The following is a 25,460-nucleotide window of genomic DNA, read 5'->3' on the forward strand; positions in this document are numbered from 1 at the left end:
TCCTTTCCTAGTAACGGTTGCTATGGGGGACGTGGCTTCGAGTCCCACCAGGACGCGTTCTGCTGCCCCTTCCCCCGCCCCCCATCTCCTGAGTGTGAACTACATTTCCCATGATGCTCGAGGGTGCTCTCCGTTGTGACGCACGCGGTGTCCGCGGAGGGAGGGAGGGAAGCCGGGGGCGGTGACTGCGGGGAGGGGGGCGCACTCTCCCGGTGTCCCCTCCGCGCGCGAGGCTGCCTTCGCCGCCATGTTGGTTTGAAAGGCGATGACAGGAGGCGGCTGCGGCGTGTGGGACGGCTGAGAAGTAGGGGGGGGGGAGGAGGAGGGGAGACGAAGCTCTGAGTGGGAACTATTCTGGGGCCGAGGAGAGGGAGGACCCGGCCGCTTCCGGAGAGCAGCCCCAGTCGGCGTCGGCGGAGCTCGCGAGGCCGGGGAGGGCAGGGGGAAGGCGGAGCCGCGAGAGGCGGAGGCAGCGGAGCCGCGCCGCGGAGCCGGAGACGATGCGCCCCGACCCTCGCAGCTGCTCGGCGGCGCCCGCGGCCTGAGCCCCCGGCTCGCGCGCGGCCTGAGTCCCCGGAGGGGGCCGTCCGGGGTGGCCCCCTGCCCGGCCTCGAGCGCCTCGGGCGCTCGCCGTCCCGGCTTTCTCTCCGGCTCCCAAGTAGTTAAATGCCCTTGAGCGCGGGTTTCCGCGGCCCGGCTCTCCGCCCCGGCGGCGCGAGTTGAGCTGTTTCCTCCCCCCGGCTCCCCCAGCCCGCGGCCGAGCGCGCGGGGCTCCCGGCCGGGCTCGCGGCTCTGCGCGGCCGGCGCCGGCCCCAGCTCGGCGGCCACTCACCGCTCACGCCTCCATGTGTGGCCACATAGTTATCTGTCTACATCCACGCCGGGGCATTTTTTCTCCTGCTTAATGAGGACTTGACTCGGGAACGAGTGTGAATCATTGCCGGGGCTGGGAAAGGAGGAAGGCGGATTTAACCCCCTCCCACCCCGCTCCATGTCCGTGTGTCACTCGGCTCCGTCCACCTGGCGCGGCCGGTCCTGGGGCTGCTGCTGCTGCTACTGACGACGACGACGACGACAACGACGACGGGGACACGGGCTGCCGGCTGTCCTGAGAGTTTCCTCGCTCCGGCCACTGGGCTCCTGGGGATTGTTCTTCGCACAAGAACCTGGGCCAGGCGGACACTTGAGCTCCGAAATAACTTCATTTTTCTAAATTGTTTTGGAAAGCACATCTCGAACCAATCAGGATTGTGAAGATTTTTTTTTTTAAATTTCGAAAACTTGAAGACTTTCTGATCGTGTGCGTGTGCGTGTGTGTGTGTGTGTTTTCGGCGTCACCCATCGGGTCTCTGTCAAACCGGCAAGATGTCCAGTAATGTCCCGGCGGATATGGTAAGTGTATGATAAGTGATGACACTGATTTAATTGTGGTTTCTAATCTTTCATCGGGAAGGACGCCGGCGCCGGGGCGATTTGCCGGACACGGTCGGAAAAAAAAGCCACCGTGCTGGGAGATTTGGAGAAGTTGACACTTCTGGTTTCCCCCTTTTATAAAGTACTGTTTTTAATAACCGACTTTTCTCGTCTGGTTGGGGTTTCGAAGTGTACAAAGGCAATGGAGAAGTCGGGAAATGTTGCTAGGGCCCCAAGGGGGAGGAAATTGCTCCCCATTTGGCTGGAAGCCTCTGAGCACTTGCATTTTAACGCTTCAGAAAACGTCAGTGACAGCAGAGTGAGGACAGGCGTCGATCTGGAGACGTCGGTAGACTGGGACCGGGGACTCTTACTCAATGACCCAGAGGCGATCATAAATGTAGTGGATTCGGACTTGACAGCTTCCAAGAACAGCGATTCCCACCTTGTTAGGGAACTGTGGAGTCGAATTGGCTGTGAGCTTTCGGAAGTATCTGGAGGAACAAGGGGGACGAATGAAACATTAAAGATGTTCAGACTTTTCACCAACCTAGGCTGACTGGAGTTGGCACTGCGATCAGGGCTTCTTAGTAACAAATATTTGACCCACGTTACATTTTAGACTTTTTTTTTTTTAAAAGGGAATGAAACATTAAGCCTTGATCACTCAGTGCTGAGAACTTGAAGCAAAAAAAAACACTGATTATTGACGCTTTTCCTTTGGTTTCCGAAGGTTAAGGTTTTGAGTAGGTTGACTTAACAGTTATGGTGCAGGCTGTCAGGGCTGGGGGTGCGTTTGTGGGCGTGTAGATTCCACTTTGCAGTCCTAAGGACACAGGATGCAGAAAACAAGAACAGGAATAATCCTGCTTGTGAAAGAATTGCAGTTAATGTGATTATGCTCCCACGGTTGGCATTTGAATGCTTGTAGATTCCAGGAAAAAAATACAATTAAATTTTACCAATGATTAAAATTATTTTAGTCATCTATTTTTGTAGGAAGAAACCTTTACAGATTAAAAGAAAATTACATGACCTTGGTTTAAAGACATTTTTGCTTATGTTTGCTTTTCCATTTAATGCATTACATAGCCACCTACTCTTGGCACCTGAGTTTTCTTTTCCCTCCTGGGTACACCCTGGACAATAGTCCCCTGCCCGGTAGAGTAGCTGACTGACATGGTTGCCTTCACACTGCTCTTGAAGTTGCCTGGAGAGGTCTCTAGACAGAGCTGGGAAATAGCATTTCCCGTGCTTGATGAGTGATCTGATCTGTGGGCTCAATCGCCTCTGGCAAAGATTTGCTATCGCCTCCATTTTCTATCCTCATGCACAGTGCAGGTCACCGGAGTACCATTTATCCTGTCACAGAAGTTGTAATGGAATAGATTTGTGTCATTAAAACAGTGCCAGTCGTTGCTTTAGGCCTAAGGAAGAAGAAAAGCTAGAAAGTACTCACATCAGCAAATTGAGATGATTTGGGGAATACCCTTTTTAAGTGAGAGGAAGGGTTTGGAAGCTGTGCTGGGATCTGGGGACTGGGAAGTAGGGGCAAGGCTTTATTAATAGCTGCAATTATAAAATCTGGCTATTTGTCTTAGACTATGTTAGGGCCTTGATTCTGTGGTGCTTTGAGATCCCTTGATTAAAGGTGATATGCAAGGGCAAAGCAGTATTATGTAATAAACATATAATGCCCCAATGATGCTATTTCACAGTGGGTATTGAGGTATGTCAGTTTGTTTTGGATGTTTTTGATGTTTCATGTTTAACTTACTGGAAGTTAAGATTGTTGTTTGCCTTTTTTAAACCTTTATTTACTATTTACTTGCATTACATTTTTTTTGCCTTACAAATGTCTTCATTTGATATGTGCCTTAAGAAACCTTAACTTTTTGAAATATAATATACTAAACATTGGCTAGAAGTTGATTAATGTTTCATATTTGTTAAACTTCCCATGACAATAATTGAGTTAATTTGAGTTTATATTCATGAACAATTTAGCACTCTTTGAATTTGAAAAGCTAATCTCACCACCCCCACATCTTTTCAGAAATTAACATTTCCCTCGCTGTAAACTCTATAAAGTGATGAGGGTGTGAGCTGTTACAGTCTTTTAAACTTGCATGTACAAATGCATACATTTTGCAGAGTTGTACAATGTTAAGCTTTCTGTGTGCTGAAAGCTCCTTTGAGATATTTAGAAACAAATGTAATGCTCTTTTACATTTTAATGGTGCTTGTTGGAAAATCCTGTCCAGGAGAATAGGATAGGGTGGTGAAGTTATAATCTGTCATGTTTTCATTAGTGATATTCTTTCAAGAGTTACAGTAATTGTTAAATCAATTGCTGTTTTTGATGCAATTTGATGACAATGCTTATGACTCACTTTAAAATCAATATTTTAGCATCCAGGTTTTGTTTCATAAATAGACCTCACATTTCTCACATTGCAATTTTATTTTTAAGCAATTGATACATTTTTGTGTTTAAGGGGTCTCATTTTGTATAATCCACAGGAATCAAATTATGCTAATAACTGTAGTTTGCATGAAGATATTTAAGACTGGGTAGCTAAGGCAGTAATTTTACTTTCTGGACTGGGAAAGTTATAAAAATAAAGTCTTATATTTTAAAAAGTATTTTATTCAACATTTGGGATACCACTTAGAGCTTTGGGCTAAAATTATACTTTATGACACTGATTAGGTTGGAAACTACTACCTAAGAAATTGTGTGAGCACAATGGCAAAGATTTCAGTTGCTAAAACAGCTAAAAGCACCGAATCTTAAAACAAAACAAAGCACGTTGAAATTGTTAGAGATATAAGAATTTTTTAGTCTAGGGTTAAATAAGAGAACAATATATCTTTTTTTCCCCCAGTATATGTTGTGTACTTAATATTAGAATATATTTTAATTGTAATTTTTGTTATAGCTCTTTCTACTCATGGAAGAAATATTGGAGCCCTCTTGTGGACAGGAAGTTACTAAAATGAATTTCCTTTTAAAGAGAACTTTTATCACTTTTCCAAGTTAAAGCAAAATGACATATGTAGGGTATGAGAGGAAAAGACCTAGAGAATAGGACATTCTTAATAATGAGTTAAAAATACCTCAATATAATTGCTCCTGTTTATCTTATTTTCTCTCATTAGATTCAACTCTTTTTTTTTTTTTTTTTGTCAGTCGTGGGGCCTGAACTCTGGGCCTGGGCACTGTCCCTTAGCTCTTCAGCTCAAGGCTAGAGCTCTACCACTTGAGCCACAGCGCCACTTCCAGCTTTTTCTGTTTATATGATGCTAAGGAATTGAACCCAGGGCCTCATGCATGCAAGGCAAGCACTCTACCACTGAGCTACCTTCCCAGCCCCTCATTTCAACTCTTAAGTTGGGAGATACTATGAAGCTAAAGAGTTTTACATATATAAAGAATAACTTCATACATAACGAATCTCTAATTGCCTGTTTCTCTAAATTGTTTTAGTTGATTGTGTCTTATGTTTGGTGTTTTGAATTCAACATTTTATTGAGAAAACAACTTCCCTCAGCCTTGAACTCTGAATGCTACCCAGCTCATTTCTCTTAGCCCAAGTAGGATTACACTTTCTGTGAATCATATTTCTTCAGTACTTTTGACATTCTTTTTACACATATCAAAGTTATATGGAAACGTTTACTTTTTTTGCTAAGGAAGTGTTACTAAAGTCTTTGTTACCTTTTAAAAAATGTAAATATTGTTCCCTACCACTGCTAGCAAATATGAAGTTTATGTCATCTGTGTATTAATTTGAGTATGAAAAGTGTAATATTAAAGTTTGAACACAAATTATTGGATTTAGTGCTGATGGCTCTTGTAGTAAATGTGTTTTAGAAGGCTGAAACATCTAATTTCGTATGCCATTTAAAATTTAAATTCCTCTTACTTTGAGGGAGAAATGAAAGTAACTAGGGTTGATGGTCATCTAGGCACTTTGGGTAATATCATTCTGAATCAGTGAATTTTCTGAAGACATGAAAGTTGTGGTTTGAAATAGCCCAACCTAACAAGTTTTGTTATTCTCTTAATTTAAGTGGAATATCCTACATGTCACTTTGTGTGTGTGTGTGTGTGTGTGTGTGTGTGTGTGTGTGTGTGTGTGTGTGTGTGTGTGTTGGGGGGGGGATAGGGTCTTATCATGTAGCTCAGTCTTATCTCAAAACTCACTATGTACTCCAGACTGGCCTCAAACTAGATACCTCAATGCCTCAGCCTCCCAAGTGTTGGGATTATAGGTAGACATCACCTTGCCCAAGTGAGTTTAATTGGTTTTTAATGTCTTAGAATCATTATTTGAATAATACTGATTCTGCTTAGTGTTTACTGCATACACTGTGCAGTTACATGCGTACTACATTGCATACTACCCTGTGTTACATAGTTTTATTATTAATTCTAGAAGGCTCTCCTCAACTTTTGGTATAGATTGTAAGGTTTTATATGTAAACTCAATAGTTTATAGAGTGAGGTGTGAGGCAAGTCAGTTGAGATGAGAGAGTAAAAATATTATTACTTCTGAGTACTTTGTGCTCACAAAAGTAAGAATGAGCTCTTGTATTATTACATAGAATTGCTCTGAGATTGCCTAGATCCACACTGGAGGGGTTACATAAGTGGGGTTTTCTGAGGGAAGGCATGGGAATGACATAACTTTCTCAAAGTTTCCAAATCTTTTTATTATATAGTAACTTTAAAAATACTTTTTAAAAAAACTCTGTGATATTTGGTTTTGACATGACAGGATTTTACTGTCAAAGAATTTGAGTTGTAGAATTTAAAGATGAATTCTATGCTTATTAGAAAACATGCTGATTCTTGTCTAGCAAGCATTTTTGAGCAAACTAATTTGTCTCATTATGGCAGAATTGGGATTTTATTATTTTTATTTTGTTAAGACAAGGGTTTGAATTTAGAATCTTGCAATGTCTATATAAGCATCCTACCACTTGAGCATGCCTGTAGCCCTATGTGTTTTAAATCCTAGGTGAGAATGTATCTGCTTTACAGAAGAAACCATTGCTCGGGAAAGAACCTTTTGAAAGCATATTTAGATATTTACAATCCATTGGGGGAAAATTGTTTTTTGTGTAAGGAATTCCAGTGGACTTTGGGCCCGCAGAAAGCAACACATTTTACTTAGGAAATATAAGACTTTAGTGACAATTCATATCACAACTTATTTTTAATAAAAATCTTACATATGAAGGAAAAGTTTTATACAGATTTGGTAAGCTTGTGATGGGTTGTACTATATGAATCTATGAATCTGCATGACCTAGACTTTTCAGTTATGACAAGATAGCTCTTAAAGCTATATATCAATATTGATTGAATTTCACAGACTGTGAAACCCAAAATTTTACAGAATAGGCATGCTCAATAACAGTGCTCTTGTTTACTATATTATCAAGAATATTCTTAAAATAATTTTATTGTTATTATTAAGGTGTTATACAGCCGGGTGCCAGTGGCTCATGCCTATAATCCTAGCTACTCAGGAGGCTGAGATCTGAGGATCATGGTTCAAAGCCAGCCCAGGCAGGAAAGTCTGTGAGACTCTGATCTCCAATAAACTATTCAGAAAACGGAAGTGTTGCTGTGGCTCAAGTGGTAGAGTGCTCACTTTTAGCTGAAGAGCTGAGGGACAGTGCCCAGCTGGGCCCAGAGTCAGAGTTCAAGCCCCATATCCGACAAAAAAAAAAGTGTTATAAAGAGGGGCTATCAGATAATAAGTACATGTCCTTCTGGGGCAATGTCACCTCTTCCTTTACTTCCCCTCAGCTTCCCCCTCCCTGCCCACAAGTTACATAGGTCACTTTCCACATAGTGTATACTGATAGTATGATTGCACCCTTTGTCCCTCCCTTTCTGCACTCCTTACTTTACCCTCCCCAGAAGAAAAAAAAAAACAAAGCAAAAAACAGACACTGCCACTAACAACAAAAATAATTAAGGATTGTAAAAGTAAAAGAACTCAAAATAATAAAGTAAAAATTAAAACATATTTTTTTAATTTTTAATTTAGTATGAGTTCTACAATAAACATCTATATGATTCATAAGCAGAAACACATACTGGAAATATGTGCTCAATAAAGTATTTTATAGTTATGAATGTTCAGTCAAACAATTTAAAAGCCTCTCTGAACTTTAGGGTAGCCCACACTCTGTGGTGTGGTGTTTATTTCATGGACTTGGTCCTATTTATTTTGGTTGTTTAGTATTTCATTTTTTCTGTGGATGGTGGTGGTGGTTTCCGTTTCTTAGCAGTGTTTTACAGAGTTGTTTTTTTTTTTTTTTTTTTTTAAGGGAGAGGAGGAGTTGGGGGTGAGAGGGGAGTCTAGACTATATTGACCTAGGCTGACAGAATTCCTGGACTTAAGACAGCCTCCTGAGTGGCTGGGACTACAGGCTGTACTACCACACCCAACAAGACACAAATTATTGGTAGTGTAAAACTTGGTAAGTTATTTTAACAATACAAATTGCACACGTGGCTTTACTTTGAATTCAAAGACAGAGAGCTAATGGTTGTTGTAAACTTATTTACCAGCCAGACGTGTGACATTTTACCTAGCATTTCACTTTAGCACAGTGACAAGGTTAGTCTTCTTCAGCAAGGAATGAAGTTTGCCAAGGGAATCCAGCAGAGTCTGGGGAGATGGAGGAGCTCTTTATAGGGATTAGGCTAGGCTGAATGATTTGAATTAGAAACTAGAGGATTGAATTGATTCTGGATTGAATGTTAGCACACATGAGGGGGAGGCCAGTGGGCATTGGTGGCTTTCAGTCTGTTTAGGAGGTGGAAGAAGGAAGGAGGCTGGGGAAGTCTACCATGAAGCACTGTTAGCACTCAGAGAAAAGAAGTGTAGTTGTTTTAGAGTTGTGGGGAGAAACTGTTGCTAGTTGGTCTTTATTGGTTATGTCATTGTCTTTCAGACACCTATACCAGTCTATTATTAAAGGAGCTCATTTTTAGTTTCTCACACCTAGCTTTGGAGAAACTAAGAAATTTAGTTGAGATGAAATGGAGGTATGGCCCCTGTGGTAGAGTGCCTGGGCCCTAATGGGAGACCCTCAGTTCTGGACCAAAAAGGGAGTAGGGGAGAGTGTTGAGCTCACTCAGAAAAAATGCTGTTTGAGTGGAAATATGGGTCTGGTGGCATAGTGATAAGCATTCTGCATGCTTCCCCTCCATACCTGAACAAACCTTGCTACTCCCTTGGCACATTTTCCTAAGTAGTAGCTAGATTCCTTCTCAATACCTTGCTGCCCCTGGCATGGAGATGAAAACCATTGGAAAAAAAAAACACCAAAAACCATTGAAACCTTGTAACACATTTTGTAACTCTAGAATTGTAATATTTTAATGAGCACTGGTTGCTTTACTTATTGAAGTTAAAGAGTTTCCTTTAAGTTTATTGGAACTTTTTAATTCTTTTGTGGCTTGTGGATGAAGGTCTCAAAGATAGAGCAGATTGCCATATCTGCCCTGTCTCCAGGATCTTTACTTTGAGACCAGGCAAAGTAAAGAATTGGAGGTTTGATTACCTGGTGAAAGTACACATTCAAGAGGAAGTTCAGGCTTCTCAAGATTTTGTATGGCTGTGTTATGACAAACTTCAATGGAGGAAAGGATTTATAAGTTAACGTGGAGGAAAAGTTAAGGAATTTCAGGATTAGAGTTTACTCCCCCCTGTTCTGCTCTCCTGTGGGGTATTTGGCTGTGTCGTGATGTTAAGTACATGACAAGAAAAGCAATTTTTCAAAGCTAAAATGGTACAGAGGTACCTTAATAAGGAAGCAAAGGAAAGTTATCTGTGGTGGTCTTCCTCAGCCCTGTTGGGCCCAGCCTGTTTTGGGTTAGTCTGCTGTGATAAAGCGCTGCTGTTGCCCTTTAGCCAGAATGCCCTTTTCCTTTTTCTTCTTCTGTGCCTATCTATCCTTTTACTTTTTATGTGTGTATTTGTTACACAGTGTTCCTGTAAACTTAACTCTTTGAATATATTCAAATCTAGTAGCATTTTTATGGTCTGTTTTCTATAGGCAATTTCTATGACTGAATTTATTTTATCATTATATTTTCAGAAGAAAATGTTCTTCCTGCTGAACAAAGTTGTTCATGTTCGGCATTATATCTCATATATGTACTTAAATTAAGATGGCAATTCATTGTGTCTAGACAAAATGTTCTCATGATACTGCTTAATTTTCTTCAACATAAAATAACTGGTTTTGTCTTAGAACAATTCTTGTTGGTTATTTTTCAACTTAGGTCATATATTATGAGCATCACTCATGAAAAAATATAGAACCACATTGTAATTTTTTGAACTGATTCAGGTAGATGTATATAAATTATTTAGTTAATTTCCATACTGTTGAGTATTGTTTTTAGTCAGTTTTCTGTTTTATTCAGCTTTCTGAATACTACATATCCAGTGAATAAGTGAGGAAGGAAGGGAGGGAGGGAAGAGAGGAAGAGAATGAGAGAAGTAGAGGAAGGGGAAGTATAACTAAATCTGCTCCTTAATAATGTCTTTATGAAGGTTGTGTCATAGTAATCATCTCTTAAAGGTGGATTTATCTCATTAGGGAGATTGACTTTCCAATACATTTTGGATTTAAGGAAATTATTTAAATCATAGCAGACACTATCATAAATATGATATAATGGGGATATTCTTAAATATATGTTTGTGTCCTTATCTGTCTTACTGTACCAAAAGATATATGTTAATTTTTTAGTGGATAGGGAGGAAGATATGTATTTACTAATTTTAAAGTATTCTTGAATTTTCAAATGATTTTTTTCACTTATGCATTATATATGTATATATAATTAAATATACATTTATACAAATATACAATATATATGCATATATAATATGTAATACTTGTTATATGCTATATAAAACATTTCACACACACATATATATAGATATATAGATATAATTTTTCCCCCTTGAGACCCGGTCTTACTGTATCCAGTCTGGTTCAATATGTGGCTAGCCCAGACTGGCCTCTAATTCTATATCCTCCTGCTCACCCTCCTGATTGCTAGGATTACATGTGTGAACCACCACACCTGGCTGCATAGGCTTTTTTAATATGCTAGGTACTTCAAATGTTTACATTGTTTGTTCGTGGAAGAAATTACTTAGCAATTTAAATTTCTTGTAAAATCTTTGGCAGATTTAGTTATTAAGATTACATTGATCTCATAAATTGAGCTGGAAAATGTTTTTTGAGTTCTCTTTTTTTGAGTTTGTGTATGCTGATTTTATTTCATCCAAAAGAAAGAATTCTGTGGGGAAGCCACCTGAAAGTGTTCTTGTAAATGGTATTGATTCTGTCTCCTCATTACATGCAGGACTATTCACATTTTCTATGTCTGTCAGTTTTGACAAGTTTTATATAAGAATTTAGTCCATAAAATGTCTAGAAAATGAAAAAAGTTTTGTCCATTTCATACACGTTTTCCAAGTTGGTGTCAGGTTTTTCACAACTGTCTTTTATCATTTTGACATTTATAGTGTTTATCATGTTTGTTTCTTTGCTTATTGGTAATTTGTGATGCCTTGTCTCAGTGTTTTCAAGGAGCCAATTTTTAAAATTATAATTTTACCTTCTGCTTTTACCTTTACTTCTACTTTAAAAAATGATATGCTGATGTTTTGAGTTTGAACAGAATGTAGGCCTTAATAAGGATCTGTAGTCTGAGATCCTCAATTCCTGCCTAACTTTGACAATTCTAGTTTTTGTATTTTGGTTCTCCTGAGATTGATAGAAGCTCTGGGATGCTGTTCTCTCCTTGCTCTTGCTTTTTACTAGTAATTGACAAACACCTGCTGGAAAAGGGTAGGGGAGATCTTCCCCATATGCTTTCTTTAAGGAACCCTTGGCTGCTCCTGTGCTGTATTGGTTTCTCTCCCTCTCTTCAAATAGTGGGAAATTTGATCTGATATTACTGTTCTCTCATGATGGGACTTTGTTTCAGTTTTTGTTGTGTTGCCCTACAGTATTACCAGTAAACATCCCCCCCCCCATTCTTTTATGGCTAAGAACAACTAAAATTAAGTATATAATTGTGTTGCTTTTTATGGTGCCATCAGCCAAGCATTAAATCCAACATATCTATGGGTCAACATTAATACTTCTCTTTTCCACATTACCATATCAGTGAATCAAGAATATATGGATCCCATGCACTTCTCTTCATCTCCACACTGCCAGCCTAGTGCAAGTCTGTCTCTCAGACTCCTGAATTAGTCTTGATACGAGTCCTTCTACTTCAGTCCACATTTCTCTTGTAATACTTTGTCCAAAGTAGCTTGAATGTTTCCACTGAAGAATAAATTTTCATCAGGTAAAACTGCAGCTCTTACCATGACCCTTCAGGATTTTGAATAATTTGTTTCCTGCCTATCTTCAGGATTTTATCTCTTTTTGATTTAATACGCTTCTGTCATACAAATCCTCACACATAAGGTAAGCTCTTTCCCACGATGCTAAATGTTTGAACATACCAGATGCCTTGCTATGGGCCCTTGTCAGTGGGCTTTTCTATGCATGGGAGGTACCTTCTTTGCTTTTCTCTCCTGCTACTTCTCTTGACCACACCTAAGGTTTCTGTTTGACCTTATCCATATCATGTATTACATCTTTTATTTCTTTGATTTCTCTTCCTTAGTAGGCCACAGATAGGTATTTTGTTTTTCTTTTGCCTCAAAAACTAGTATTAGTACTTTGTTTTGTTTTTTAATATGGTAGGCTCTTCATAAATGTTTTTGGAGCTGGACGCCAGTAGCTCACACTTGTAAACCTTGCTAATCAGGAGGCTGAGATCTGAGGATTGAGGTTTGAAACCAGCCTGGGCAGTTAATTCTTATCCCGAATTAACTACCAAAAAGCTGCAACTGGAGCTGTGGCTTAAGTGGTTGGGCACCAGCCTTGAGCAACAAAGCTTGGAAACTGCACCCTAGGCCCTGAGTTCAAGCTTCAGGACTGGAAAAAAAATAAAAAGTTTTTGGGTTAAAGGAGTCAGTGACTAACAGGCACCATAACAAAAATGCAGTGTTGCTTGCATTTTATTGATGAGGAAGGTAAAGTTCAGTGATATTTGGTAATTTTCCTGAAGCTAGCTAGCTGTGTGTTTTATTTTGTCATATTGGATTTTTTTCCCCTGAGTTTTCAAGCATTCCTTACTTTCTTGGTGTCTATGGTTTTTTTATTATATCTTGAAGTTGATGGTCATGATTATATTAATAATGATACTTCACCTCTAACTTCTTGTCTTTTCTTAGTATATAGGTAATAACCAAAAGACTGAAATTTATAATGGAAGTTAAGAAAATGTTAATTGAAGTTTAGTGCTTTTAATAGTCCTTAAATATTTAAAGCTATGTGCCTATTGAGTACTGTGATAATTAACTATATGTATTTGGTATGTTGTTCAGAGACAACATTTTTGTCAAAACTTGAACTGTTAGTTTTAATTTTAGGACTCAAAAATACAAGAATTTTTACATCAGGTATAATTTTATTGTCAATCATGGTTTTTTATCTATGTATGGTGTTTATCCAGTCAACAAATATTTGTTAAAGACCTCCTACATTCCAGGCACCTTTTTTAGTCTCTTATTGTACAGTGGTAAACGCAGCAAACAAAATCCCCCCCCCCCCGAGCTACTTAAATAATAGATACAAAATTTGTTTAAAAAACAAAATATGTAGTATATTAGATGGTGATAAGTATTACAGAGAAAAATAAAGCAAGAAAGGGGAGTGAAGAATGCTAAAGGGGAGTGAAGAATGCTAAACATGTTGTGCAGTTTAAATACTATGATGATGTTGGGCTCATCAGGAAGCCAATGTATGCAAAGGCCGAAAGGAGATGGGGTGCAAACCTGCAGCTATCTTGGGGAGTTGTATTCTAGACAGACAGGAACATTGCCTCATTTGATTTGTTTCTTTTTAATATTCTTGTTTCATCTGCCAGTCATGTAAGTTTTTGTTTTGTTGATAGTTTTTGTGTTCTGCTATCCGTGGACTCATTGTTTTCTTCATTAACTTGGGCTGCAAGCATTTTTTGGGTACTCATGTATGCTACATAGAACCAGTCTACTTTGAATAGCCCTTTTTTTCTCATTTCCAAATGAAACCTGGGTAACTTGCCTGAAGTATAATTCCCTGAGAAGGGCACTAACAGTGTAGTTAGTCCCCAGTGCCACGGTACCATGGTACCTGCTTCCACTCTTAATGAAGATACCGTGTATATCTAAATGTAATTTTAGCTACAAGAGTAAATGTCCTAATTTGAAAGCTTAATATTTTATATTAAATATATATATGTATAAATATATTTTTTCCCAGTCGTGGGGCCTGAACTTTGGGCCTGGGATCTGTCCCTCAGCTCTTCACCTCAAGGCTAGCACTATACCACTCTAGCCATAGCACCACTTCCGGCTTTTTCTGCTTATGTGGTGCTGAGGAATCGAACCCAGGGCCTCATGCATGCAAGGCAAGCACTCTACCATTGAGCCACCTTCACAGCCCTATTTTTAAAATTTTAAAATGATAGAAATTTCTTAAATTTATTAACAGATTTTTGTAAATGTGCTAAATAACTTAATACAAGTAACTAATTTTTTTAAATCAAATGAATTTAGAAAGTTCCTTTGGAAAGCACAGTATGTTTTATGTTCTAGGCACACTTTTGTACAAAGCATTGGAAGCCCAATCTCTGATGAGAAATTTTAAAGTTAGATTTTTCTGTTCACTTTAGAAGAATAATTGCAAACAATATTATATCTGGCTTCCTGGGTTTGATTAGTTACCCAAGAACTGTAATTATTATTAAATGATTATAAACAGCAAACATAACTTCGCTCTGGTATATGTACAGCTTTCCTGTATCACAAGAAGGCATTTAATTTTTCTCTGTGATGAGTTTAATATAGTAACAGTCTTGCAAATAGTTAAAGAATTGTAAATACATGGAGATACTACGCAGCTTCATAGTGTCTACATACAGGTAATTTTGGAACCTAAGTCAGTAAGGCTTTCTGTTTTATTTTCAGTAATTAAATGTAATTTAATTAGTATGTATTGATTGCCCATGCCCAAGTGAGCACTATTCCAAGTAATTCACACATATTAACTCCACAAAATTTGTCTATGATGCCATAATCTAGGTATGATCCCCATTTTGCAGATAAGAAAGCAAATACATGGAGTCTATAAGCACTTTGCTGTTAACTGGCAAATCTAGGTTTCAGATCCAGGCAGTTCTGTTTCCAGAGCCTGTTCTGTCATAGTGTAATAACTGTATGACAACATCTAGGAATGCATATTGTGCTGTTAAAACCTAGACATAGTACAAATGAAGCAATTAGTTTCATATATGCATCTGGTCAAATTAAAGAGCAAAAAGCAGCATTCAGTTAATGTAAATAAACTCAAATATCAAATAAAAAGTCTTTAATATGTGGTTAAGTTTACCATTTGTTTTATGGTAATTACCTAATTTGTTGATTTAAGAAATGTCCCGTGTCTTTTGAATGAAGGAACAGAAGTAAATCAGAAAATAACTTAAAGACAAAAACTTGTAATATTTTAAATGTTAAATACTGTTTCATAAATAGGAGATGTGTAAAAATTCAGGACTGCAAGGTATCTGGGAGTATTGCAAAGCTAGAGTTTATTCACTGTCACTTTTATAAAAAGGCTGAAGACCTGAGATTGGGTTAATTTCTGGTACATGTTTTGCAAGGTCACTAATATACTACTGTCACCAGATATTTTATTAGAAAAGTAATTAAAGATCATTTGTTGTGATGTGATGAGCTAGGATACATTATTGGACTTAACTCCAAACATTTTAATTCGTCCTGTAATGCTTTATTTGTAGAACCTTCTGTTTCTGAAGTGTTTGACATTTTTATCCTTATAGTTATCTATAGAAAAGTTCAGGAAGTGGGTTGATAAAGGAGATTATTGTCCTGTGACAGAGTTGCAGGCTTTTTATCCCCTCTGACATTGTTGATCCCTCAATTCTTTGGGAGAGGGAACATATCCTTGTATTATTTCTAAGTGGTTTAATTTGCTAACTTTTCCATTTCAAAGAAAATGATGACTCTCTAGTAAGAACATACATTGTTAAGAGAGGAGCTCTGACAAAGGAGGTCTACATATGTAATTTGCAGTGTCCTAGTGTCCTAAATCACCATTTTAAGTAACTGGTGGTTATCCAGAACCACCTGCAGAAAATAATTTTTATTTCAAGTCTTCTAAAGCCACAAATTGGTAGAAGAACCATTGTGACAACTTTATTAATCTGTACAGGTCTTGTTTTCCTAGGCAACTGTTTCCTTTGAACTCTATGGCAGTGTTTCTGTATCTCAGGACTTCTGAGATGAAGAAAAAAAATCAGCAAAATAACCATACTCCATAATTTTTCTGCCCCAAAGGTGTAAATCACCATCTTTACAGAGGATTTGAATGATATCTTTCAGATTTTAACATTCACAGAGTCAGAAAGGTGAGATTATGCAACACTTCTTATTTTGCTCTTTTATTTTTTGTCAGTCGTGAGGCTTGAACTCTGGGCCTGGGTGCTATCTCTGAGTTCTTCAGCTCAAGACGAGCGCTTTACCACTTGAGGCACAGCGCCATTTCTAGTTTTTCTGGTGGTTAATTGGAGATAAGAATCTCACAGACTTTCCTGACCAGGCTGACTTTGAACTGCAGTCCTCTCAATCTCCTGTGTTTCTAGGATTACAGGTGTGAGCCACTGGCACACACTTAACACTTCATTTTTTATGAGAAATGTTTTATTTGTATCTATACTTGCTCTACTTGTTCCTCCTGGATTATTCTGTGAAATTCTGTGTTATTCATAAGTATTTCTAGATGTATTATATTATATATTTTATATAATACACATTTTTAAAGCAACTATATTCTCATTGTTCCTTAAAAATGAGTGGTAATTACCTAATATTATAAAACATACATAAGAAAATAAAGCTCTGTGCTGCCTTTTAGTAGTTTGAAAAACAGTTAAAAAATGTGTTTAATAGTAAAGTGATTTTTGTCCAGAGAAATATCCTTTGGGTGATCGATTATCTTTGAAACGTCTAGTTTTTAAAAAAAAAAAATTACTGGGAGGAAAAAGAAGAAAATAAACATTATTTATACCCATGGTCAAGTGACCTAAGCAGTTCTTTTTTTCCTTGCTCTGTATATAAGAGATTAGTTACTTAAATAATTAATGTGAAGTGTCTCTGAATTCCTGTGGTTTTTGAAGGCTTTACAGATATATTAAATTTCTCTTCCTGAGTAAAAAGGATGTGTGTGATAGTATCTTTTATTCCTGGGTTAGTCTAAATTTAGACTTCTTGATCATGAATTAGAAAGCTTGTGAGTGATAGAGTATGACTGTTTTCTTATTTTAGCTTTTTTTGCCCCCGAATTTCTTTTCACTCCTTGATTCAGTGAAGGCTGAGTGCAGAGCTAAATGTTGGTGTGATACAGCTTCTAGCCCAGAGAATTTGTGCATAATAAATTCTATCCTTGGGACTTGAAATGAGAGCCCAAAATAAAATTTCTCAATGAACCACACTAATTTGCTAACTGGCAGCTGTATCAAATCTTAAAAATAAACTTTTGCCCACAGTTCGAGCTAGAACAAGTTACTTTTTATAACTTAGACTGAATAGAAGCACTTTTAAGACATTCTGTGGATCAAATCTAATTTTGAATCTGTGGCTTACAGAAAAAAATTTCTCCGGCTGGTTGCTATTTATCTAGCTCTGCTCTTGTTTCTGTCAAGCCTGACTTGGTTGGTATTGCATGTACATGTCAAATTGTATTTAAATATTCCATTTAACAAACCTGATTTTATTATTAGTCTTCCACTGATTAGACTTCATTATCTTTGATTATGTTCTACTTTTAGAGTTGGATTACAAATTACACTTTAAAAAATTGTAAAATAGCATAGAATGCCAAGAGACTAGTTGTAATTCTAGCAACTCAGGAAGCTAAGATCTGAGGATCAGGGTTCATTGCCAATCTGAATGGGAAACTGTGTGACTCTTAGAAACTGTGACTTTTATCTCCAGTTAATCACCAAAAAAACCCAGGAAGTTAGAGATGTGGCTCAAATGGCAGAGTGCTAGCTATAGGCAAAAAGCTAAGGGACAGTGCCCAAGCTGTTGTGTTCAAGCCCCGGTACTGGTAGCATAGACACACTGGTGGAGTTTTTGTCTTTAGAAATTGTTGCAAACACCCAAGATAATTTGTGCAACATCTTGAGTCAAGGTAGAATAAATAACTCCTAATTTACCTTTTGATTATTGATATAGCAGTCTCTGCTTTCTAGAGTTTAGCCAAGACTAAGGTCTTCAGATAGCAAAATATTAACACAGATTCTCATAAAATATACTCCTAGATGTTTTCCAGAATTAAACATGGAGAATGTGTTTGCTCTTATTTTCCATGCATTTGCTGGTATTTTAATTATTTCATAGTTCAAAAGTGATTTATCTTAGCCCATCATTTGAGATTTGCTTTAGGCACAGCACTCAGCTTCTGTGAATAAAAAACAAAACAAAACAGTTATTTTTCAGGAGACTATTATCTGAGAATAGAAGTTTGAAGCCAGCCTAGGCAGGAAAGTCTGTGAAACTCTTACTACCAAAAATCAAAGTGCAACTGTGGCTCAAGTGGTAGAACACTTAGCTTTGAGCAAAAAAATCTCAGAGATTAGTGCCTAAACCCTAAGTTCAAGCCCCAGGACCAGCACAGAAAAGCTAAAACAAAAACAAAAAGCTCTTGCTTGATTCCAAAATTGAGTACTCTTAGCTCCATGAATCTATGCCATACTCTAAATAACTTCTTCAATACCACATGTGTTTGAAGGATAGAAGGGTTTTTACACCAGGTAGAATTTAAAGTTACATTATATTTACACATGCCCTGCAGTTAAAATGCATTCATTCCAATATCATTCATCTAAGTCAGTCTGCTGACAGTGATATTAAAAATCCAAAAAGGGGGATGGAATTTCTAGCTAACATCCTGAAAGTTTAGGAGATGATATGCCTAAGCACTTAACCTAGTTAATCCTAAAAGGGTCATTGTGTGGCAAGTGATATTTATGATGGACTCTTGTGGAACTGGTAATGTGATATTGAAGTAGAATGTCAAATTTACCTACATTAGGAATGTATAGATAATTCAGCTGTCAAAAGTTGAAGTAGCCCCAGAAGGTAAAGAATGCCCCTTCACTGCAGTTAGAGACTCTCCTACGCAGATCTTCACCCAGAGTTCCTCTGCGTTGTAATCTGATCATGTGCTCTATGAGTGGCAGAGCCATTGTTTAGGTATGGAAACTCACAACTTAAAGGTAGATTTATGTGGAGACAGTTTGGGAACTACACAGAATCACCTCCAAAATACCGGCAACATTGTTGGAAGCTATATTTTGTACAGGTTGTAAAAACAGTATGTGTTTGAGGCTAAAGCAGCATTCAGATGAGCAAAATAAAATGAAGGATTGTGCTACTCATCCTAGATAAACACCTCAGTCGCTACTATGTTTGACCAGGGTTAGGCCAAATAATGTCTCAAGAGAACTAAAATAATGTTCTTAAATATTTGTTCTACATGGATCTAAGAGAAGAGGAGTAAACAGATTTTCTTGTCAAAACATTTCTATATAGAAACAGATGCCTTACTAATTCATCTCTAAAGTAGACAAAATATTCCCTAAGTTACTGTCCTCTTTTTTCATTCTTCTCCCTTTAGGACAGTCTCATTATATATCCCAGGCTGGCTTTGAATTCTGATCCTCTTCCTACTTCACAAGTACTAGGATTACAGGCATGAACCACCATGCCTGGCTTAATTTATTTCATGATTTTTCTGCAGCAGACATCTAAAATGGAGATAATAAAATTTTATTCATTCTGTAAGCATCTCTATTCAATTTTGAAACTTTTGGATGATTGCTACCACAGATAGCCAGAGTATTCTGGTTGTGGCTACTGTATTCCAGTAGTGCTTTAGGGTCCTTTACAATCCTGTATTTCTAGACCACAGCCCCTTGGGCTATATTTAATCAAAGTCTATTATCTCTGTCTGGTCCATTTGACACTAGAACAAGAAACATGTAAGTCTTGAGCACACATCCTTATCTTTGTGTCTTGAACCTATGTTACAGTACTAGAAAATGTGTGTTATCTGTTTGATTAATTGTTGAAAGAATAATTTTCTCTCCTTTACCTCCATATAAAATTTAGCCTGGATATTCAGAAATAAAAATTTCAATAGGTTTTTTAAAAAATATCTTTGCATTAAATGAGTTCTTTTTATTATGTGGTTTTTTAGAGAAGCCATATTTCCCAGGAGAAGGGAGCACATGGCACCTGTCCTTATCCAGGTAGCAGGAGGGTTTGGGCACAGGAAGTGAGGTAGGTGAGTGCTCAGGTAGGTCTGGGCAGAGGGAGTGGCCAATTGTATGGCAGGAACTCCAGGGCTGGGTGGAGCTAAGGACCAAAGGTGGGCATAATGCTAACATTTCCCCACTTTGTTGTTTAATAAAAATAGGGGTACCAGGCTGGGGGTATGGGCAGAGATTGTTTCTTCTAGAGCTATTTCCTGCTGTAAAGGGGTGAAGTAGTCAGGGATCCCTGCTTCATTGCTCAGCCAGGTATCATTCAGGAAGCATTTTGCTTGGTAGTTTGGTTGGTAAAGGTCCTTTTCCATGACAATAGTTATCTAAAATACAAGACCACAGCAACACTTCCAGTTTTCTGGTGCTTAATTGGAGATGAGTGACACAGACTTTTCTGTCCAGGCTGGCTTTGAACAACAATCCTCAAATATCAGCCTCCTGAGGATTACAAGTGTGAACCACTGGTGCCCGGCTTATATTAACAATAAAAGGCAAAAAAATTGCTGTTAGTAGCCAAAGAGAGGAATATGCCATGGAGGGATTGATTCCTAGAAGGGGCTATCAAAAACCTGAAATTGCCCTTTCTGTCTCGGATTGGAGACATAGCATGGTACCTGACTCCCGGCATCCTGGAGCAGGGAGTAAGACTTTTTCCTCTTTAGGATCACAGTAACCTGAGGAGAAGGTAGCAGAGATTTATTTCAAGGTACCAGAGCTAACCGGTGTCATGGGCTCTTTTGGCTACTTCCTGCTGGCCTGGGGGCATCAAGGAGTACCTGGAGCTCTGGGGTCTTTAGGGTCCAGGCCTGTACTGGGCAAGGCAGGACAGTGTAAGTGATGTCTCCGGTTGAGTGTAGTAACAGGATGGCCTTGACTTGTTCCCAGGTGGTGTCCTGGATTGGGGGGCTGTTAGCTGTTAAAAGAAACTTTTGAAAAGGTCAGGCAAATAGCTGACAAGTTGACAAGGTTAGGTAACATGAATGACATAGGAGAACACACGTTGGCCATGGGCCAGAAAAGTTCCATTTGGAGCATAAGCCCAGTTATGGTCCATTACAGGAAAGAAGGAATAACTGGGTTCAGGGCAGGAAGTGGGGGGGTTGTCTAGGGTCTTTTGGGCAACTGGGTAGGGGAGAAGATAATGGACTGATTGGAAGTACCAGTCAGAGGCTACTATAAATACAAATAGCAAGTAACAAAAGCAAGGCTAACTTTCTGTCTAGTTAGAAGGTAGACAGGCATGGATATTAGGTGGGCAAGCAACTATTTCTCTTGATCTCCCAGCTCTGATTAATTTTAAAAGGGCGAGTGTAAAGTGATTTCATTTAGGATGGCATCTCTTCTTACTCCTCTCCAAGATTTTCCATTGTCAGGACTGACTGTGTCCTGGGGAGGGGCAGGTCTCAGCGTTTGTTGCTGGTATAGCTTGTCCCAGTTGGCATTCACGGGGAATGAACTCAAGGCTTCGGCACTGAGCACTTCTATTGGAGGTTAGTTCTCTACCACTTGAGAGTTACAATGCCATTTTTAGCCTTTGGCTGGATACTTGGAGGTGAGAGTCTTGAACCATGCCTCCAGCTTGGCTCTTTGCTGATTAGCCAGGAGATGGAGTCTTAGAGGGATTCTTTGTGCCCTGCTAGCTTTGGACTGTAGCAAAAAGAGTCTTGGTCACAAAAATCCTTTTTGTTTTGATTAAAGCAACAAGGATATCAATGGAAATAGAGGTTACTGATAACTTTTTAACAATTGACTAACAATTGCTTGACAGAGTTTTGTAATAACAAAACCCAGTAGATGTTTTTTAAACTGCAACTGATTGGCACTCTTAAGTACCTTCCATTGCCTCTGGGCAGCCTGTTTAAAATGGCTTATATATAACGTTTAACTTTTAACAAATGTACAGACCTTTTCTTGGGCTACAGAAGCATAGCCTGTTTAGCCTGTTTAGCACCCTGGTTTGTAAAAACTCGTCAGCTCAAGGCCAGCGCTCTACGACTTAGGCCACAGTGCCACTTCCAGTTTTCTGGTGGTTAATTGGAGTATCAAGGACTTTTCTGCCCAGGCTGGCTTTGAACCATGATCCTCAGATCTCAGCCTCCTGAGTAGCTAGGAATACAGGTGTGAGACACCAGTGCCCGGCTCATGTTAACAAGTTTTAAGTAGGCTTTTGTGTTGTAACCACGAGTTTCTTTTCTAGATTGTTTACTATCAGAAAATGAATTTGTTTTCCATAGAATATTAGATATATTTTTATCACTGTGGTCACATATCTAACAAAAAAAAAGTTTAAAGGAAGGATTATTTTGGATCACAGTTTCAGAGGTTAGTCCCACCAGGTAGGGAAGGTATGGTAGAGGAGAGCAGTAGGAAGGGGACCTGGCCCCCAATGATCAACCACGTACTACCTCTTGCTTTTTACCATCTTCCAGTAATGCCCTCAAAGGATTAATCTACCCATTGTCAGAAGCATCATAGATACCTCCACACATGTGCTTTACTAATCTCATAGATATGTCTCAATCTAGTCAACTTGACAGTTAAGATTAACCATCATATAAAGCTAACCTGCAGACTCAGTTTTAAACACTGAAGACCTAAATATGTAACTGTTGAAAAACCTTATTTAATATATTTGAGGTAACTAAAACAACCTATTTGTTTACAGTAACTTAAGATAATGTCACAAAATCTATAGCAAAATAACATTACATACTCTATTTCTAAAAAGATTATAAATAGGACCTAAAACTAGTTTTCTTTTGAATTTCAATCACTATGAATAGTGACCTCTCTTCAATATAGGAAAGAATCACAATTTGTTTCCTGTTGTAATTCTGAACATTATTTCATTAGCTAATGAGAGTAGTGTCACTAATAGTAATGACATCTTTTTCTTCTGAGGATTTTCATCTTATTATATAAGTATTATATCTTATTATAAAAATATCTCTGATTTTCCTTCCCTAAAGCATATTTGTATTGTATGTTGATTGAAAGTTGCTTTATTTTCATTGTAAAGAATGAATTAAGTAGTGAATTAAAAAGTAGCAAGCTGTTATTGAAAATGTTTTTATATTTCATTTATAGAAGTTTGCTTTTGCTCTAAATTGTCTTTTAATGTGAACCCAGGATTCTGTTCTTTTAGACAATAATTTTCATTTTAGCTGCATAGAAAGATTTGTGACTTTAAAAAGTTATTATTCTTTGTCCTTATTGTCTTTCTTCTTTTTCCTCAAATGTGCTGGTTTTTCCTTGATACCTTCATTCAAGTTCTCCCACTGTCTAGAGCCATCTGTTCTGCATTTCTGGCTCATACTTAACTCAGTGCAAATATTGCCTCCACAGAAGTCTTTAGCACAGGCCTTGCTCAAGTTCCTAGTTTCTATTGGAGCATCCCCTGTAAGTCAGTAGAGAAGCATTAGATACTTTCCAATTATTTTCATTTCTCAAGTAAACTAATGTAAAAGTATGTCAGCCAATCTTCATAAAAGAGAAGATAACTATCACTAGCTATGTAGATTTTTTTAGCTATGTAGATTTTTTTTTTCTCAATGGCACAAGTTTATCTGTTTGGATGACTTGATTGCTTATGTAGTATACAATGTGCTACTTTGGATGCACACCATTTCATTGTAGAATGCCATTTCTAATTTCTTTCATTGTCTAGAGATTCTTTGTAGTTTTTCAGGACTTATTTTTAAATCCTGCTTGTATGTAATCTAGCTTGTATGTTGGGCAGTTACATGGAAATCCTATATAAGGAGTATTTAGAAATATGCTCTATCATCTTAACATCTTGAATGTTATATTTCTTTGAACCATTCATACACAATAAAAATCATGAGAGGAAACATTTCTAAAAATATAGGAATAATGCAGTTTATAGTAGTTCCTTAGTTGCACTAAGGAAGAGTGATTCCTATAGTCCCCAAGCAAAAAGAATCTCTTTTTTTATGAAGAGATGCATATTATATAGTCATATTTCTCGAAAAGAAGGCTCTACTGATGGTATAATGACATTTTTCTAAGTAGAGGATTTTAAATACTTTTTAATCAACACAGCAGCCACTTCACAGTTTTGGTAGGTTTGGTTTAATAGTTGAATTAGCTTAATTAAATGGCTCCACATTTCTGGATCAAGTGGAAATTTCAATGTCTAACCTTCTGTGTCTTTTATGTGCTGATTCCTGGATTGCAAGGCTATTATAACCAAGTTGGGGGGAGGAGGGAAGGCGAGTGTGTATATATGTATGTGTTGTTATTTCTGTTTATATAAATAAAAGTAAATCAAGCCAAATATTGTTGGCTCAAGACTGTAATCCTAGCTACTCAGGAAACTGAGATATGGAAGATGAAGGTTCAAAGCCAGCCTGGGTAGAAAAGTCTGAAAGACTTTATCTCCAAAGTTACCAAGAAAAGGCCAGGATGGAGGCCTGGCTTAACTATTAGAGCAGCAGTCCTCTCCTCCCTCCCCCGAAAGTAAATCATGCTAATTGTAGAAATTTGAAACATTACAGAAAAGGATAAAGCAAAATTTGAAATGTCATTGCCTTCATTGCCCTATCCAGAAATAACAGCTCTTAGTATTTAACATCTTCCCCTCTTTTCTCTCTGTTTTGTTGTGAACACTTTTATAGTTTGTATTTTAAAATTAGTATTATGGAATGATCATTTTCTTACAGTGTTAAATATTATTTAAAACACAATTACTAGCTATGCTTGGTGGAACACACCTATAATCCCTACTACAAGGGAGGCAGAGATGGAAGGATTATGAATTTGAAGACAGCCTAAGCAAAGTTAGTAATACCCTGTTTCTAAAACAAGATACAAACTAAAAGGCTTGATATGGTATAGGAGGCCCTTGGTTCAATCACCTGTACTACCATTTACAGATCTGAATTGTCATAAGAAAATGTACATAAGACATTTAGCCTAATATCTGGCACATTAATAAGCATTCAACAAATACAAAGTCTTATAAGTTATTCTATGTCTGGTCCAGTCTGCATCCAACAGGTGGTTTTCTGGCTACCTGCAAACATATGTACTGGAATTAGAAATTTATTTCTTCATAAATTAGCTTATTTCTCTTATTTCTAGTTCCAGTGAATTGTTTGGTTTGTGTCTTGCATTGATCACAGTGTGTTACAGTCTCCTTTTCATCATAGCATGTTTTCTATTATAATTTTACTGTTTTTCAAATCTTTTTTCATAGCTAGAAATTTAATGTTCTATTTCATTTGTATTCTGATAAGTTGTGAAGTCCTCTTCATCCTTTCTTTGTAGAACATATCTTTCTTTTAAAAAATTATTACTTTATGAAGTTTTAGTATTCACTGTCACTGCACTGGTTTTACTTTTAAAGAATTAAAAAGTAAAAATATAACCTTTTCTTGTTGTTTTGGGTGCTAAGAATGGTATCCATGACCTTGTACATGGTAGACAAAGCTATACCACAGCCTCCAAAATTAAACTTTTAAACTAGTTTCATTACTAGTTTTATTTAGCATTGTTGTCTTTCATAGAAAGTGAATGAGAT

At 37.8% G+C, this 25,460-nt stretch overlaps 1 protein-coding gene and 1 long non-coding RNA gene across 2 annotated transcripts in view; one reads left to right on the forward strand and one right to left on the reverse strand.

Annotated features, from left to right (window-relative positions):
- LOC138814128 (uncharacterized) overlaps nucleotides 1-923 on the reverse strand; it is a 37,015-nt gene extending 36,092 nt beyond the window's left edge. The window contains exon 1 of the long non-coding RNA XR_011367905.1: nucleotides 833-923. This is a non-coding gene — a long non-coding RNA (uncharacterized lncRNA). The remainder of the gene's footprint in view (nucleotides 1-832) is intronic.
- Ubl3 (ubiquitin like 3) overlaps nucleotides 864-25,460 on the forward strand; it is a 57,728-nt gene continuing 33,131 nt past the window's right edge. Inside the window, exon 1 of the mRNA XM_070003037.1 lies at nucleotides 864-1,392. Within this exon, the coding sequence (XP_069859138.1) occupies nucleotides 1,366-1,392 (27 nt within the window). The 5' untranslated portion in view covers nucleotides 864-1,365. The remainder of the gene's footprint in view (nucleotides 1,393-25,460) is intronic.

This window comes from Dipodomys merriami, unplaced genomic scaffold (genome assembly GCF_024711535.1).
Source record: "Dipodomys merriami isolate MVZ:Mamm:240054 unplaced genomic scaffold, mDipMer1.0.p SCAF_6, whole genome shotgun sequence".
NCBI classification, from domain to species: domain Eukaryota; kingdom Metazoa; phylum Chordata; class Mammalia; order Rodentia; family Heteromyidae; genus Dipodomys; species Dipodomys merriami.